This window comes from Nannospalax galili, unplaced genomic scaffold (assembly GCF_000622305.1).
Source record: "Nannospalax galili isolate Female #2095 unplaced genomic scaffold, S.galili_v1.0 scaffold44, whole genome shotgun sequence".
Classification (NCBI taxonomy): Eukaryota; Metazoa; Chordata; class Mammalia; order Rodentia; family Spalacidae; genus Nannospalax; species Nannospalax galili.
This window is the reverse complement of record NW_008355789.1, coordinates 6314339-6332390: the sequence shown is the minus strand read 5'-3', so window position 1 is coordinate 6332390 and position 18052 is coordinate 6314339. Positions and strand designations below refer to the sequence as shown.

The 18052-nt window shown below is 47.0% G+C and overlaps 1 protein-coding gene and 1 long non-coding RNA gene across 2 annotated transcripts in view; one reads left to right on the top strand and one right to left on the bottom strand.

Annotated features, from left to right (window-relative positions):
• Spon1 (spondin 1) overlaps positions 1 to 5066 on the bottom strand; it is a 332365-nt gene extending 327299 nt beyond the window's left edge. The window contains exon 1 of the mRNA XM_008853516.3: positions 3899 to 5066. Coding sequence (XP_008851738.1) covers positions 3899 to 4619 — 721 coding nt within the window. The 5' untranslated portion in view covers positions 4620 to 5066. The remainder of the gene's footprint in view (positions 1 to 3898) is intronic.
• Positions 2743 to 17056, top strand: LOC115067727. Its single transcript, XR_003847095.1, has 3 exons — positions 2743 to 3096; positions 15240 to 15334; positions 16917 to 17056. It is a non-coding gene; the product is annotated as an uncharacterized LOC115067727 (long non-coding RNA).
• Positions 17057 to 18052: the final 996 nt, after the last annotated feature.

The window sequence follows — 18052 nt, the reverse complement described above, 5'->3', positions numbered from 1 at the left end:
ATTTTTCATCTTTTAAATTAATCCTTTACTTATGGGGAAATGCAATATTGGAATCTGTGAAAAAGGAAAAATAAAGCAGATACAGAAGGGTTCGTTGCTTTATTACTTTGTGTCCTGCGAATGCCTGTTATTATCTTGATTTGGTGATCTCGTTTTCCTTCAAGAAAGTCTCACTACCCAGAAGGCTGAGGCAGGCTCAGTGAATTCCATCTGCTTCCTACTCAGTGTGTCGGGTTAGCTCAGAATACTAGGAAAGAGTATAGATTTAAGGGTCGCATAGACCCAGGGATGGATCCTAACTCCACCAACGTTTGACTGTGTGACCCTGAGTAAGGAACCAGACCTTTCTGAGAGTCAGTCTCATCTTAAAATAAGAACAAGAACCAACTACCTCCTAAGACCATAAAGAATAACGAAGCCGAGTGGGCTTTGCCAACCAAAATAATCATCTCATGACACGTATATACATGTCTTTATATGTGCATGCATACATGTATATATATTGTACCCAACTGTGTGACAACGATTTCTTTCCAGTTCTTACTGCAATGTTTGGGGGGGGTCCCTCAAAATGCCCTTCATTGTACAGACGGGATATTGTGGCTCCAGGACATGAAGTGGATTGCCCGAGGTCACACAGTGGCTATGGCGCCAAGCAGAAATGAAAATGAACCTACCCAACATTAAATCCTGTGCTTTTTCCACCAGGCTGAGGTGCCTACTCCTGCAAGCCATGGGTACTGTGTGTCCCCAGCCAGGACAAAGAGAAAGCAAAGCTGCTTTGGAGGTCCCCAGACCTTGGTTAGAATAAATCCCCCAATTATGCCTGAAGTTGGACCAGCTTTTGAAATCTCAACTGCACATTCTTTTCCCATCAAGTTCCTTGAAATTTCTCTTTAAAGAGCATCTAGGAAAAGCCACTCTCATTAGCCGGGGCCTGACTTTATTTTCCTAATAAACAGACCTTCGGTCAGACAAAAGAGCCTCTTTTATTTTCAATCAATTCTTGAACATTTCGGCTGATTTTCTGCTATTTGGCTGGAAATTGTGATCTGGGAAAAGCTGGCCCCGCAAATTGTAGTCCCATAAGAGACGCCCCTGAGGATCCTTAACTTGTTATTTTTAATCACTGTAATCTCCTTTCAAAGGAGGCCCTGGTCAGAAACAGAGCAGGCCTTTCAGAGCTTTCTAAAGCACAATTATTGCAGTGGGGTGGGGGGCGGCCAGAGAAAAGAGGGAGGGAGGGTAGAAAGAAGTGTGTGTGTGTTGGGAGAGTCAGTCTAGCACTAACAAGCTGGAAAAGGTCCAGTCTCAACTGGACCCAGGCTGTGGGGAAGAAGTCTCATGATGCAATTTGTTAAAACAGGAACCATTTTATGTGAGTCTAGAAGGCTATCCTCAGTTGGAGTGGGGGTAACAGAGTACAGAAGCTATTGGACTATGAACTGAAATAGAGGACAACAATTTGATGCAGGAAAAAGTCATTGATTCCAAGGATGGTGACGGCTACTAATTTAAGGCAAAATTAAAAAGCAAACAACACCAGGGGGATGTTAACACCCACAAACCTAAGTTGGGTCATCCAGTGGGAAGCATTAGCTTTACTTTTGTAATGTAAGTGTTATAAGAAAGTACAATGGCACAGCCTAAGCTAGGGCTCTTTCTTCCTAACTGTACCATGGAGCCTAATGTGTTAACTACCCACGTACCCAGGAGACCTTCGTGTGGTTCCTCCAACATCTTTCAGAATCTCCTAGCCATCAACGGGAGAAAAGATGCTATCCCCACCTACAGCCTGAGTGTCCCAGGTCCCAAAGCCTGAAGGTGTAGGATAGAGAGTCCAGGACCCTCCCTTGACCCAGTCCCAGGTGGTTCCTGCTGGGCCTGGGCTCTTAAGTAGTTGTAGAACTTCTCTAGCCCTGTGACTGGGGAATGTGTCTCCCTCCCAGGGTTCAGCCAAACAGAAGAACTAGTGTGGGAAGTGATGTCAGGATGACACACTTGGCCAGAGCCTCAGATTAGCCAAAATCAGACATGCACACAAATCTTTGGTTTAAATTAGGAGCAGTCTTCAACAAGGCTCCTCATATGGAGACCGGGCCATTCACTCATTCGTTAAATTAATTCAGGAGGAACCACTGGTAGAGGAATGCTAAAGAAAGTTCTAGCAGGGGTTGCACACACAGGAAGCAATGTGGCTCAGCACAGTCCCTCCATTATTAAGCAAGAAAGGTTTCACACTCAGCCCAAAGAAATGTGTATTTGGTGACTCACTGTCCCTCATACACACTCACCTTGGTAACTACACACAGAGGTGATGGGTAAATAGCTCTTTTTACAGGTGGGAAATAGGCCCAGGGAAATTAAATGACTTGTACAAGGTCACACAGCTACTAAACCTAAGTCCCTTTCATCCAGAGCTATCTCTTTCCCTGCTTCTTGGAGCTGGGTTGGTTTCCCCAGTTAACCCAGGCTTTCTGTTTATGGGCCTGGAGAGGTTTCTTTCCCTCTGATCTTCCTTGTACATCCAGAGATGGACTGACTCCCTCCAGCCTAGGCTCCAAATCGCAAGCTCTTTCCCTGGCTGGGCATGGAAGTCTTCATGCAAGACTAATGAATGATCTCCTGGACTCCTGCTCCAACAAGGCAGGCCCTGGCCAGAGGCCAAGGACACTAACGTGCAGGGGGCTGGAGCAGGACTGGGTAACTGCAGGGGAAAGAAGTCGGTCAGGAGCCCAGGAAAATAGAAGCAGCTTTCTGGGAAGCCTGGCCCGGATACTGGTCTTGGTATGGCAGGGGTGTGCTGGCTGACACAGACCCGAACTTTCTTCTGAGTTTCCTCCCATGACTCTCTGGGGAAACCTGGAAGGGGGCGGTTACCCCTACCAGTGCTACAGTGATGAGTCCTCCCGCAAAGGCACCAGAGCCGACTTAGGATGGGGTTCCCTGGCGGAAACCCCAGGAAAAATCTGGCAGGTCTCCCTTGTGTCCCAACTAGGGACACGGACAGCCGCTGCTGGGGGAAGATATGTCTGGGGGCGGAGACCCTACTGAGCAGGAAGACGACGGGGATGGGCGTGAGGATGGAGTCTTCAGGTAGGTGCCCCGGGTGGGATCCCAGGAGGCGCTCACCTAGTCTGTCAGCCCCTCCCGGTGCTCGGTGCTCAAGAGCCGGCTCGCTCTCCGCTGAGCACCATAGGCCATAACATCTGGGAGCCAGGGATCCCTTTTCAGTCACCAATTTCCACCTTCGACCCGGGGTTCTTTGACGAACCTATTCCCACTGGAGCCAGTCCTGGAAATCCGAACTCCTCTCCTTTTCCTTCTGGGACTATCTCAGAACAATTTCGGGATCTTATGGTGAACCCTTCCGAAGAGCTCAGGCTCCTCCTCCCTGCACCCCGCGACCCGTTAGAGACCTATCCAAGAAGCAGGAGTGAGCGTCCGGCTAGGATGTCAGGGAGAAACCGGTCACTCCTTCAGGGATGGAAGCGGGGAATTCCTTAACCCCGACCCACCTGGGGGAGGCCAGGGTCCCTCTTCCCCAGAGAACTATCTGGAGAAAAGCAGACCAGCGGACCCGTGGGGTGGAAGCCGAGCTTCCTCCGGCCAGGCGGGCGTGACGCGCGGCTCTGCTGCAGTCCCCGCCCGGGAGCCGCACGTCGGAGATCCGGGCTGCCTTTCCTGCCTGCGACCACCGCGACGGCCCCCGACACTAGCTGGGGATCCCGCAGAGAGCTGGCAACTGGCGGGGTTCAGGGTAGCCGGCACAGACCGCCCTTTCCGGGATGCACAGACACCGCGCGCAGGGGATTGCGCGCCCTGCTCCAGCCCCGCGCCCGCTGACGCTCTCTGGGTGCCAGATGGTGTGTCTCCACCGCCACGCGGGGCCACTTACCGCGGTAGCTGCTTCCCGGCTTGTAGAAGTCAGGGTCGCCTTCCACGCGGAGGCTGAACTCGGTGTAGCCCTCTCGCCGCGTGCCCTGGGCGCGCAAGATGCGGCTGCAGTAGCCCTCGGACTTGGACACTTTGTCCAGGGTCTCGTCGGAGAAGGCCAGCGTCGCGGCCAGGGGCAGCGCCAGGATCAGCAGCGCCGGACACCGGCTTAGCCTCAGGGGCGCGGGCGACAGCCTCATCCTCGCGGGCCCCCCAACTTTGTGCAGCTGTGGCCGACCCCCGCCAAGCCACCCCTGCCCGGAATAATGCAGGCGGTGGAGGCGAGACCTGGAGGACTGGAGCCGGAGCGGCGTTGGCGGAGGGGAGACCGTGCCGCCTCGCTTTGGCGGCTGCGGAGCTGCGCTGCGCTGAGAGCAGAGCAGAGCGAGCAGAGCCGCGCGAGGAGGGGCGGGCGGCGAAGGAGCGGGAGGAGGGAGGGCGGATTGCGCCCAGATCCCCCAGAGCAGCGCTGTTTTGTTTCCGAGCTGCCGATTAGCAGCGCGGTGATGTTTATTTTGCGACGCTAGATTCCCAGGGTCTGGTGGGAGAAAGCACCGGATACGCGGACAAGTGCAGGCTCTATCCCAGGACCAACCAGCCTGGTTCTCCAGCCCCGGGTACACCTTGGATCCTGTGGACCGCAGTGCTCTCGGAGGAGGGAAAACCTGCCAACTAACTTTCATTGCGCACACACTCTGTGCCTGGTTGCGCTGTAAGGTTTGCACTCCGCATCAGTTTATCCTGTGCGCTATCGCCCCACACAATAAGTACCACCTGACTTTCACCGAGCAGGCAACAGCAGGCCACCCTGCCCTGACTCGCTTGCTCCATTGCTTTTTCTAAGCCCACTTTATAATCTGTCAGACGGGAGATCCAGCAAGGAGACCAGCTACTTACCCCTGGGCTCTGGCACAGTGCCTTGGGCCACAACACTTTTGGAGATCTCTAAAAATATTTTCTTTAAAAGCAGAAGGGGAAATGTATGTCGAAGAAAATGTTTTGCTATATAATATTAGCATATTCAACTTTATATCTACACAGTCATTAATGCGATGTTTCATATTGTTTTATGAAGGCAGGGGCCTACACAAAACTGTCCACTGCTGTAGGAAAGTCAAGCAGCGCTGAAGTTTCGAAAGACTCAAAGAAGAGCTTGTGTTTTCTTGGGTTAGATTTTTAGTTTAGGCTTTTGATCTCCTCCATGGACAGGTTTGGGGTGAGGGGTTGAGCCCCAGCATTCATTCACTGGGCAGTGTGAGGAGACCATAAGCTGGAATCACTCCCAGTGTTTCCCTGGGGAAAGACCTGAACCAAGCCTGGGTCTTGTCATTTACCCATTGTGAGACTTGGACAAGTCAACTTCTCCAAGCTTCTTTGCTGGCCAGTAAGCACAGAGCAGGATATGAGTGCAAGGACACCCGGGCTGTGCGCACGGAAATTCAGTGAAATGTTTCATGTAAAACACTTGGCCTCCAGTCACATCCCACTTAGAGACACCTGTATCCCATGGTTGAACACAAGCATCCCTCTCCCACTCTCCCAGTGCTCTTAGAAGCTCTGGTTTAGCTTTTCAGGCCTTTCAGCACATCTTAAGTGCCTGTATCTAACAACCGATCTCCTTCACTTTCTGGATTAACTTTTTCTTGTTACAAACAGCCAGCAGGAACCATCAGCGTTGGATGGTCCATTCTTCACATCCCCCACTGATTTCTCAGCGTTCGTGCCATGACTTCTGCTACCTCTGTCAACTGGTCATTATCTTCCAGAGGTCAAGGGAGAGTAAACCTTATGGAAACCAGTTGTACACATCCTAGCACTGAGGGAAGGCATGAGAAATGGCCGTCTCCACAGCCCCTGATCCAGATGACTAGTTGTTTTTTTTTGTTTTGTTTTGTTTTTTTTTTTTGTCTTTTTGAGACAGGGTCTCCCTGTAGTCCCAACTGTCCTGGAACTCACTATGTAAACCAGGCTGGCCTTGAACTCACAAAGATCCTCCTGCCTCTGCCTCCCAAGTGCTGGGATTAAAAGCGCGCGCCCCCACACCTGGCGACTAGCTATTCTTTACAGAGAGAACACTTAGATCCACACTGTGTTCTGAGTCACCACCATCCTCTCTCAGTTAGCTCAGAGCTCCTGCCTGATTCTATGTTCCCATTTCTTCAGCAAGCTTTTTTGTGGCATATGCATTTGAAACCAGGCTCTGTGCAGAGTGGGGAGCACAAAACAACAAAACTTCGTGCACTCATCCATCATCCGTCGAATGCATCCATCCAGCCATCTATCCATCTGTTCATTCAGTCACGCTGAGTGGAGGGAGACCTCTGCTCTCTCGATCACATATCCAATTTGTCATCCTGTCATGTCTCATGTTCAAGCACTTCAGGTAGAAGCTGCCTGCTTCTCTCCATCTGCCTAGCCAACCAGTCAGCCAGCCACTTGTGTGAATGGATGGAGACCCCCACTCTCTGCTCTGCACATCCAATCTCACCTTCCAAGCAACTCAGGTAGAATCTGCCTGCTTCTCCCCATCCATCCAACCATTCATTCATCCATTCACCCATCGTTCCTGTTACAGGCTCTCCAAAGGCTCACCAGCATGATACAAGGCAGACATGATACTTACATTAATGGATCTTATAGTCCCAGGGCAAAGGCAAATAGCAATTATGTAATTGAATGAAATTTTTGAGCTACAGTAGTGATATATGCTACAACTAAAATAAGTGGCCAAGAGAACATGCTGGTGTTATCTCAGAGGGTAGGAAATTATAGAGCGAATAAAACACAACTTCTGTTTTCATGGAGTTTATTGTGTGTCTGATTGGCCAAACATATACTCTTGGGTACACTTGAACATCTTTCTAATTATATCAACACGTTCCGATTTAATTGGAGGTGTGTAGGCATGGAACAGGCAGGGACATGATAGTCAATTTCTCACGGAATATTGACAAGAAAACCATGTGAGGCAGTGGACTTATTCATCTATTTGTCCCCCTGTCCCATTCCCATTTTCCAGATTAAGAACAGACAGCATAACCTGTTCAGGTAAAGTTCTATGCAACTGAGGGAATGAGTTAGGATTTCAAAGCAACAATGCCAACACCAAATGGGGCACTTGCCAGTATCTGGAGTTGGCTCCATCATCTGGGCTCTGACGAAGGCTCTAGTCAGTCTCCCAAGTTCCAGTCCCACTCCATGTGCTAGATTTTCCCAACCTAGCTTGGCTGTCACTTCAGACATCCGCTCCACACATCCAATCCATCGTTTAGTCATCGGCCTCACCTTCTAAACACTGCCTGCCTCTCTCCCACAGTGTTCTGCCTCTTATCCTGGTCCAGATGTCAAGCCCTCCTCAGCCTCCTAATTGGTCTGCCTGTCCATCCTTTACACTCAAGCCCAAGTGATAGTCTTGAAAAATGCAAATTTGAATGTCGATCCTTAGGTTAAAAATCCTTTTCTGTGACTTTCAAGGCTCTTAACGACAATCTTTCACATGGTCATCCAAGACCTCCCTGCTCCATCTCCTTTAGATGGCCTTCAATCACTGGCCTCTTTTCATTTGGGGGAACATATGCCTGAGCTGTTCTCAAGGCCTGAGATCCTGCAGTGTACTTCAAGCTCTCATGCCAGCCCCTCTATATCATTCAGATCTCTGCAAAGCTTCATGAGAGAAACCCTTCTTGATCCCTAATAGCGGACCTTGCCCTTAACCCTCTCGTAGCACTTAGTACTTTTTAAAAAAATCACATTTAGAATTACCTATTCTACCTATTCATTTGTATGTTTGATTCTTAAAATTTGTGTTGTTCAGTGTCTATCACCAACTTGAAAGCTCTGAATGGGGCTCACCGCTGTAACTGCCAACTACATTAAGGTACCAGGCTCATAGTTGGAGATGGATAAATTTTTGTTCTCTAAATACAAAATCATTAGCAAACCTGCCTCCAGCGCCTTCTAACTTAAGTGCTTCAAGTGAGCCTTCAATGTCATTGATGATCTCGTGCCACTGTATCCTCCGGGTCTGAGCTCCCAACATTGCCCACCTGGGTTCCTTGTGTCATCTGCTACAGAGACGACACCTCAACTTCAGACATTGTGACAGGGTGTTGTCATTTGCAAAGTTCACACTCAAGAAGAGCACGGTTGCCACAGGGCTGGGGATGTGGCTCAGATGCCAGAGTGCTAGCCCAACGTACATGAAACTCTGGGTCTGATCCCCAGCATGGAAATAAGTAAACAAGCAAAAAAAAAAAAAACAAAACAAAAAACACAAAACAGGTTTGGTGGTACACACCTGTAATCACGGAACTCAGGTTATGGGGGGCAGGAGGATCAGTTCAAGGTCATCCTTGACTACATAGTGAGTTCAAGGCCAGCCTGAGCTACATGAGACCCTGCTCAAAAAGAAAATTGAAATAAAAAAAAAAGGAAAACCTCAGAATTATTTAAATAACCGTTTGATTTGGGCCAGTTCATAGCTATCTTCACTTACATGCGGCTGACATGGTGATGGTGGTGGTGGTGGGTAGCGGGGTGGGTGGAGCTGAACACATCTGACTTTCCTGATGGTTAGAAGGCCCTACCTCTTTCTTCTTGTTTAAAGCCTCCTTGGACTGAGGTCTTCTCTGGGCTCCAGTGCAATTCAGGACAAAAAGCTTCTTATTTTCACTATTGTTCCACTTCATTATTGTGAACTGTTTTGCATCATCTCTCAGCAATGAATCCAGTTGATTTCTGTTTAATTTCCTGTTCAGATGTTTTGTTCTGGTGTAAAATACACTGGACTTCAAGAAATATCTTTTCAGTCTTATAGCCTGAGGCAGAGCTGATGTTAGTTGCTAGGGTGTTGCTAGGGAAAGTCACTTAGGCAGGGCAGGTAATTAACTTTATCAGTGTGTGTGGGTAGGGTGCTGAAGAGAAGGACTAGGGGGTCCATTTCTCTGAGGGGGGAAAAATTACTTTGATTGGTTGGAGGTAAAATTAGCCACTTGGTGTTTTTCTTTTCTTTCCTTTTCTCCTTTAAAAGAGAAGGGGAGGAGAATTTTCTAGATTAGTGCTCTTCTGACTATGATCATTGAAACTTGAGCTGTAGATGCAGATTCTAGAACTCCATCACAGACTCATCAAATATGCACATCGAACAAACTCATGTGAAGTTTAAGGAACCACCCTCCAGGAGTTTATGAGTCACACTTGATGTACACAGTGCCCAGCTGGCTCACCCAAGAGGCCCTGGGAAATCTCAGGATCTGTCCAAACTGCTTCTGAGAAAAAACTTGGAAAAGTAATAACATCTTGCCCATCTCCCAAGATTTTGAGGCATGAATACATAACTGAGATGATAATTTCAGAATTACAGACATTCACCAGAAAGAGCCCAGTCACCATTTCGGTTACTATTTATTTAAATAAGAACTCAGAAATGTTATGTCTTTGTGTCTCTAATTCATAGAATTAAATGGGAAATTTTATATGAGGATATTTCTGAAAAAAAGAAAGTATCTAGACAGTAAAGGTAGTTGAACTGCTTGGAGCAATCTGTTACTGGTAATGTCATGAGGAAATGCTCAGAGTTGATCAGCAACTGAGCTATCTGGGTTTGAGACTAAGAAAAAAATGATTAAAAAAAAAAACCCACCTGAAAGCAAAGAGGTCAATTAATTTAGAAGCTACTTCCTTAGGACCTGTTCTGGATATTGACCAAATTAGCTGTAATAACATTACATTTGGAATGCTGACACTGACTGGATCCACCCCAGTTTATTCAAGGTATGAACTTCTCCAGCCATTTTCAGATTCTATTCAGATTTTCATCTGGAACATTCTTCTGTTTTCCATTGCCAGGTCCAGGACAGCATTCTAGAGTATCATTCAAAAGTCTCTCTTACTTTAAAACTCACAGCACCTAATTTATATGCCCTCAACTCATCTCCATCATCTGAAGGCTACAGGCCACACCCCTGCAGCCAAGGAGGACACTGCACTGGCTCTCTAGTTTGCTGCCCCACCTGATTTGTGTTACAGACCTGGACACTAGAAAATCTGAGCAGAAGAGTCAGCCGTTGCTCTATTCCAATAAACTTGGTCTCTTTCTAAGCCTCAGTCCTCTCCCACAGTAACACCCAGAGCCTCGGACTTCTTCAGTTCCCAGCGGCCCCATCATTCTACTTCTAGCCCTCCCATTTCCTCAGCCAGTGCATTCACGTTTCTGCATCACTGGAGCCTATAACTGTATGATCACTTCTGATTTGCCAGCCTATCTTGTCAGTTCCTTCCGCACCCAGTCTGGATACCTCACTTAATTAGAATGTTAGCTGTGTCTTCACCAACACTCTTGCTTATCTCTCCCTTTTTATTTCTGTGCCTCCTCTCAAACTAACACCCAACCAGACATCATCTGGGACTATTCTAGACTGCTGAGTTCTGTAGCACGCAAGCTGCAACCCCACCAGGCGCGCTACTCTAAACTCTCCAATGCAATCTTGAACAACGGTTATTAAAGTCATTCCTAATCAGTTCCCTTTTTCATCCTTATCTCTTTCTTCTGGTCCTTTCTGTCGATTCAAATCTTCTGAATCCCACTTGCTGTTCTCATTCTTTGTGAAGTGACTTGGCCTCTCTTTACCCACCTACTTCCCCATTCAGGACATCAGGCATTAACGCCTCCAATCTCAGGATATCTTATCTTATATCCCGTGGGTTTTTGTGCTCATTTCTTTTGCCCTCAGTGGAATGATGGTTGGAGATGACACTAGACAGGAGACTGCGCCTGTCACTGAGCGCTCTCTCGGTTTCCACTCATTTTTCTGTACAATGTAGTTTGCAGTTGACACATATCATCGTATTGAAACTGCCTCAACAGAGGTGAGACCTTTTAATTGCCACCACAGTTGTCTGAATTAAAACAGAAAGAAGCTGTAATGAGAGCCATAGCGTAGCATTGCGAGGAAAAACGGAAATCATTCCTGGGAGAAGTTCAAGGGCAGCGCACAGGTACAGATCTGGCCCCCAACTGGCACTTTCTGGTGGCCCTGTTTGGGGCTCAATGGTTAAGGAGGACCTTGCATCAGGGTGCAACAAAGCCTGACATTGCAGTGGACAGCTCACAACAGTGAGCCCTTGCAATCCAACCACACGTAGAACCAGGCACGAGACATACCCCTTCCTGTAGTTCTTTGGCCTAAATCTAGCAACTTGACTCACGCAGAGGCACCTTTTTGAAGTTCTGGAAACTTCATGGCTTAGACCACATGACCATAGCACATTACTGCCACCTGGTGACTATGATGTGAATGAGCATCGGTATTAAGTAAGGTCTAGATCTGAACACTCCACAGACATATTTTAGACTAGGCTGTTTGCCCTTTGAGAATAGTGAATGGGTTTCCTACTGGGTTAAAAATAATGTGCTAACAAAGTAGGTACTTGGTGAATTTTTTTTTTAATTTAAGCCTTTCATTCACCAAACATTAATTAGCTAAGGGAGATAATGCTAAAAGAAAAATAAAATAAAATATAATTCTTTTCTTCAAGAAGATGAAAAGACAAAGAAGATATTGGTAAAATGGAGAATCTCGTATGATAAATATGTTTTAATGGGAGTTGAAAAGGGAGCGGTCAGTTCCGCCCAGGTAAAGGTAACATGGAGGAGGTGCTCAGCACCTCTGAGAGATTGTTGGCAAGGCAAACAATTGGCGTTGGCAAAGCGTGTAGTAGGCCATGGGGAGAAGGGGTATAAAAAGGGACAGTGAGGGCTGGGGACACAGCTCAGGTGGTAGAGTGTTTGCCAACATGCATGAAGTCTTGGGTTCAATCCCACCATGCATATCTGTCGTTTCAGCACTTGGGAGGTGGAGGCAGGAAGATCAGAAGTTCAAGATCATCCTTGGCTATATATCAAGTTTGAGGCCAGGTTGGACTACAAGAGACCCTGTCCCACACCTAGGAGTATATGGGCAGCACCAATTGGACTTGACAGATTATTTTTTAAAAAGAGGACAGAAAGTTAGGCGGTAAAGAAGTGGGGTGGAACTGGGAGAAGTCAGGGGAAGAGTATGCAATGAATATGCTCAAAATAGATTGTATGACACTCAAGTATATATAACAGTGTATGCATATATCCCACCAGAAAGGCAGGGTGTGGCTTTGAATACTGGTTTCAGTGACCCAGCGTGAGGACAGATCGACCCCTGAGAGTCTGGACAGGACACAGTTTAGGAGAGTTCACAGAAGTCCTGAGGGCAGACATGGGCAAAGGCTGGAAAGGGAAGGATGACTGAAAGGTTGTTTAGAAAGTGAGCTGGGGTGAGGAGCCATGCCTAAAGTCATGCAGGAAGCAAGGAGTGGGTAATCACGGCTCAGAGTTCTCCCGTGGACAACTAGGGGATGGGGAATCAGTGCTATAACTATCAAAACAGTGAGTCAAGAAGGAAGTCGTGGGTGTGTGGAAATGGAGAGGCATCTTGAGGTGACATATCGATTTTTTTTTTTTTCTTGAGACAGGATCTCACACTGTAGACTTGCCTGGAGCTCACTATGTAACCCAGCCTCCTGCCTCAGCCTCCTGAATGCAAATATCAGGAATGTGAACCACCAAGCCTGGTGTTATATCACATTTAAGGAGCCTTTCAAAGTAGGGTGTATGTTTGACTGTCAAAAACAGTAGGTTCCAGCTTAGGAGACAAGAGAGATGGGGACAGGATCTGGATGCTCACGAGGCATCATGCCCCACACTACCTTTAGGATACTCTCAAAACTTAGCCACTGTGTGTTGCTATAGTGTGTTGCATAGCTGTGTGCTATGATTTCCAAATCAGCAGGCTGACTTGATACATGCACGCTAAGGAGAGAGTAACAGTCACATGTCCCCTAGCTGGCTTGCCAGGTAGCACCTGGATCCTCTGCTGATCACAAATGGTGTTCCAGAGTGAGCAAAGTTGGTGGAGTATAGACTCTGTCCCCTGGAATGTACCTGGGGAGTCTCCCAGGTCTTGTTGACTGAGAGTGCATGTGCTCATTTTAAAGCTGCGTCTGGAGGGGGTTCTGAGAGAGGAGGTGTGATGGACTCACATCCTTTTAGCTTGATGACAGGAGGAAGAGGCAGAAAGGAGGAGAGAGACATAGTAAAATGAACTGAAAACGAGAAAGAAGAGAAAATGGCCAGAAAGTAGGTATAATGCTCAAAGGAGGGTGAGTTCTGGGAAGATCAGAAGGATGCTCCCATCCTCCTGGAACTGTGGTGAAGGGTTCATGTGCTGTGATAAAAGGGCCCCTCTGCCTTCTAATTAACTATAGCTCAAGTGTCACATATTCCCATTCTGGAAATATAATTGATGAAGGGAAAGAGTTACCACTGGACTGGCTTTAAATATGCTGTCATCCAATCAGTACTTTAAATCTACAGATCAAAGAGCTAGGATTGGGTGGCGGAACCCAGAACACAGCTCAACCTCCAAACTTACTTCTTTTAGAAACCCGGAAGCAAGGCTGTAGGTTTGAGTTTTAGAGGGGAGTAAGGGTAAAACATGCTCATTCATGTCAGTGTGGACACTGACAATTCTGGGTCTTTCTTGGGTCCCTGAGAGATAGGAAGGTATACCTCGGTCTACAAAGGGCAGTCACCACACCTGACAGCTCATGTCATGCCTAGGATGGGGCAAGCACTGTTCTAAATGTTTCCCACACAGGGGTTCATCTTGTCCCCATGGCAACCTATGTATCAGGGGCTTTTCTTATCCTCAGTTTGCAGGTGAGTAAACTGAGGCATAATGATGTCAGGTGAGTGGCTTCCTTAAAGTCACAATCTCATTGAGGGCCAGTGTGGAGCTAGAAGAGGCATTTCAGGGCCAATTAAGGATCAAGTCCTCTGTGCTTCTCCTACAGTGTTTGAAGAAACCTTTACAAGCTGTAGTGGCCCAAAGACTTAGGAAGGCAGTAGGACTTGGTGTGAGTCAGATTAGAAAAGAGAGGGGGATGTTGGGGAGGGGGCTCAGTGGGTAAGTAAGTGCTCAGTAGGAAGTTGAGTACCTGAGTTAAAATATCCAGAACTAGCATTTAAAAACGCATGTGGTTACACGTACATTTGTCACTGGGACTTACTCGTTGCTAGGCTAGTTCTGGGTTCAGTGAGAGACCCCATCTCAAAAGGATAAGATAGAGGGTGATAGAACAGGACACTCCCTGGTCTACACCACACACATCCTCCCCCGCCATACTTGTGCACCTGCACACATGTACACACCGCACCACACACACACACACACAGAGAGAGAGAGAGAGAGAGAGAGAGAGAGAGAGAGAGAGAGAGATTCTAAGTAGTGAAGACAGGTGCAAGGACAAAGGTCCTTCTCCCCTGTAGGAAGCAGGAGTTGTGTGGCCAGGAACCACAGGGAGGCTGCTGCCAAGGGGCTGGAGAGGTGTCAGCTTGCGGCATCGGAGGCCCTGGAGGAGTTTGAAATGTGAAACAAACGTGTTTTCGTTCCCAGCTCAGTGCATTTTAGGCCATTTCCCAGGCTCCATTAACTCATTAAACACACATTTCACTTTCCTCTCTGATGCTCTCTCCTTAACAGAGTCTGGCATCTCAGATGCTGACCTTTTATAGAGATTCTTATGCAGATTGTCCCCCTCCTTCTCCTTGAAAACACAGCTTAAATGCCACCTCTCTGTAGACTTAGCTGACTGCTCTGGGCAGGACTGTCATTCCTGTGTGCACAAGGCTTCTTGTTCATAACACACATAGATTTAACACATGGGAGCATCTTGTTGTCTCTAACAAGACCCAAGTCCTTGTAAGGTAGAACTGTTTTCTTTAAATCACTGGTGCCTTGCACAGTACCTAGCACATCATAGATGCCCAGTAAGAATCTGATGAATAAACAAATGGGTCATTACTGACTATCACCATATTATATAAAGAATTATCTGATCCAAAGCTTTATCCTTTGCGTGAATCCTCATTATAAAACTGAAGTAGGGGCTGGAGAGATGGCTTACAAGTTGAGAGTGCTTACTGCTCTTCCAGGGGTTCATTTTCTAGCACCCATGGTTCACAACCACCTGTAACTTCAGCTCCAGGAGATTTGAGGCCTTCTTCTGACCTCCATGGGCAATCACACACATGTGTGCGTGTGTGCACATACATACACAGAGAAATAAAAAAGAAATCTTAAAAAGCAATGGAAGTAACTCCCTTTACTGAGTTGCTATTGTGATCATTATATATTTATTGCCTTTATAGTACCCATTAAAATCTTTAATTATTGTATTGCTTATTTATATGTGTTTATTTTTTTTCCCAGGACAGTGTGAATTCCAGGAGACCAGGCACCACTTGTGTCTTGCTTAGTTCTTGCCCAGTGAAGGGCAGGTACATCCTAAATGCCTGCTATTCTCAGTAAGTGTATGTCAGATGGAAGGCTGAGGGCCACACCCACAGCTGGCTGTTCAAATTCTTTTTGCATCCTTAAAGTGAAAAGGAAACCCAACCAGTCCCTTTTCTTTTAGATGACTCTTTATTAGCAATCCTTCTATTGAAATAAAAACCAGCTCTCCCGGGCTACATATTGGCTTGTTGTGACTATAAAATATCCCACAAATTCTTGGAAATCCCCACTTCACTTCAAGGGGTAGACCCTAAGAGTGTGAGCTGGACTCTGGCTCACTTCTAATGATAGAATACAGAAGCCATGTGTGTGCCAGCGACTATCAGGAAAGAAACTGTGGCTTCTTTCTTGCTCTCCTAGAGAGCTCTCTGGGAAGGTTAGCCTCCATGTCATGAAGACACTCAGGTAACTCTGTGGAGAGACCTATGTAGCAGAAATGGAAAGTTCCTGCTATGTGGGTGGGTGCAATGACTATTCTTGATGGTCACCTTAATTGGATCTGGAATGAACTAAGAGATGTACCTCTCAACCGATCTATGAAGTTATCTCTAAGAAGATTAACTGAGCAGGGGGAGACCCTCCCAGAGAGTGGAGATGGCCCGGAGAGAGTTCTGAGGGGAAGCAGTGCTGCTGGCTTGCCTGCCTTGGCTCCTGGCTACTGACTGCATCTATTCTCTTGATGTGGCTGCTGACATCAGAACCTTGCTTCTTCGGGCCTTCCAACATGGACTGGAAACCAGCAGCTCTCCAGCAATCCTCCAGGCCTTCAGCGCCAGATTGGCACTCCCGAGGCCTCCAGCTGTGGACTGAGCAGGTTCTGAGTCCTCATTCTTTCCAGTGTGCAGTGTGTTGGAGTGTGTTGGAGTACCCAGCACATACTTAAATCAATCTCATAAACCTCTTCTCTATCAGTTCTGTTTCTCTAGAGAAACTTGATATGATGGGACATCCTGGACGCTCATCTCCAGCCCCAATCCAGCATTCAGAACTGTAACCCTTACATTCTACCTGAGGTCATAGACATCTGGTGTCCCTGACCAGGCCATGTCTAAATCCTGGCCTATGGAAACTACAACATGACAAATATGTCCTTTTTTTTTCCTTTAAGCCACTAAGTTTTAGTGTCATTTTAAAAATATTTTATTATTTTTATGTGTATGTGTATATTGCCTGCATGTATGTAAGTACATCCATGTCATGCAATGCCCACGGAGGACAGAAGAGGGTGCCGCATTCCCTGGAACTGGAGTTACAGACAGTTGTTAGCTGCCATATGGGTGCTGGGATTCAAACCCAAGTCCTCTGCAAGAACAGTCAGTGCTCTGAACCGCTGAGCCATCTCTCCAGCCAGTAATTTTTCTTTATAATAGTAGAAAATTGGGTATAGTGACCTACACCTATAATCCTAGTCCTTGGGAGGCTGAGGAAGGATGATTGCCGTGAGTTTGAAACCAGCCTGGGCTACGGGGTGAGATGGTACCTCAGAAAAGACATAAGAAGAAAAGTGAAGTAAAGAAAGCAAGCAGATACACAATCCTTTACAAGATTTTCTGGAACTTACACAACCTCGCAATATTGTCTTCTCTTTTCCAGATTAGATGCAGTTTCTGGATCCTTCATCCTTCTGTTCTCTGTCTCAGGGGCATATTGCAGCCTGTCATCAACCTTGAAAAAAGCTGGCACACAGAACTGAAAACAGAAGCAAGACATGGCTGTGCTGTCCCAGAAGAGGAATGCTGATCCTTCACATGCAGATGTGCTGTCCCAGAAGAGGAAGGCTGATCCTTCACATGCAGACATGGCTGTGCTGTCCCAGAAGAGGAAAGCTGATCCTTCACATGCAGACACGGCTGTGCTGTCCCAGAAGAGGAAAGCTGATCCTTCACATGCAGACACGGCTGTGCTGTCCCAGAAGAGGAAAGCTGATCCTTCACATGCAGACACGGCTGTGCTGTCCCAGAAGAGGAAAGCTGATCCTTCACATGCAGACACGGCTGAGCTGTCCCAGAAGAGGAAAGCTGATCCTTCACATGCAGACACGGCTGAGCTGTCCCAGAAGAGGAAAGCTGATCCTTCACATGCAGACACGGCTGAGCTGTCCCAGAAGAGGAAAGCTGATCCTTCACATGCAGACACGGCTGTGCTGTCCCAGAAGAGGAAAGCTGATCCTTCACATGCAGACACGGCTGAGCTGTCCCAGAAGAGGAAGGCTGATCCTTCACATGCAGACATGGCTGTGCTGGCCCAGAAGAGGAAGGCTGATCCTTCACATGCAGACATGGCTGTGCCATGTCGTCATTTTGCTTTGATTACAAACCCCCTCATTCTATTATAAAAAAAAATACAAATACACAGAGAAGTCCCAAGAATTTTATATTAAACACCCACTAATTACAGATACTGTTATTATTTTAAAATCTAAAATTAATTGAAATGAACAGTTAGGATTTGGGTGAGGAAGGCTGGAAACCAGGCTGGGCAGAGATATGCAAAAAATATCAGCATCCACAGAATAGACATTTTCCTTCTGTCTGGAAGGAAAAAATTTTTTTAATTATTCCATATTGTGATAATAATAGTTATTGTTTATGGAGCTGATGTTAACAACTCATCGGCCGTCTTTCAATAGCTCATCAAGTTATAAATCTGCCTCGCTGTACTGTCACCTGGGCCACATTTCTCTGCCTTATCCTTAAGAACATCACAAATGACTTTGTCAAATGCCTTGT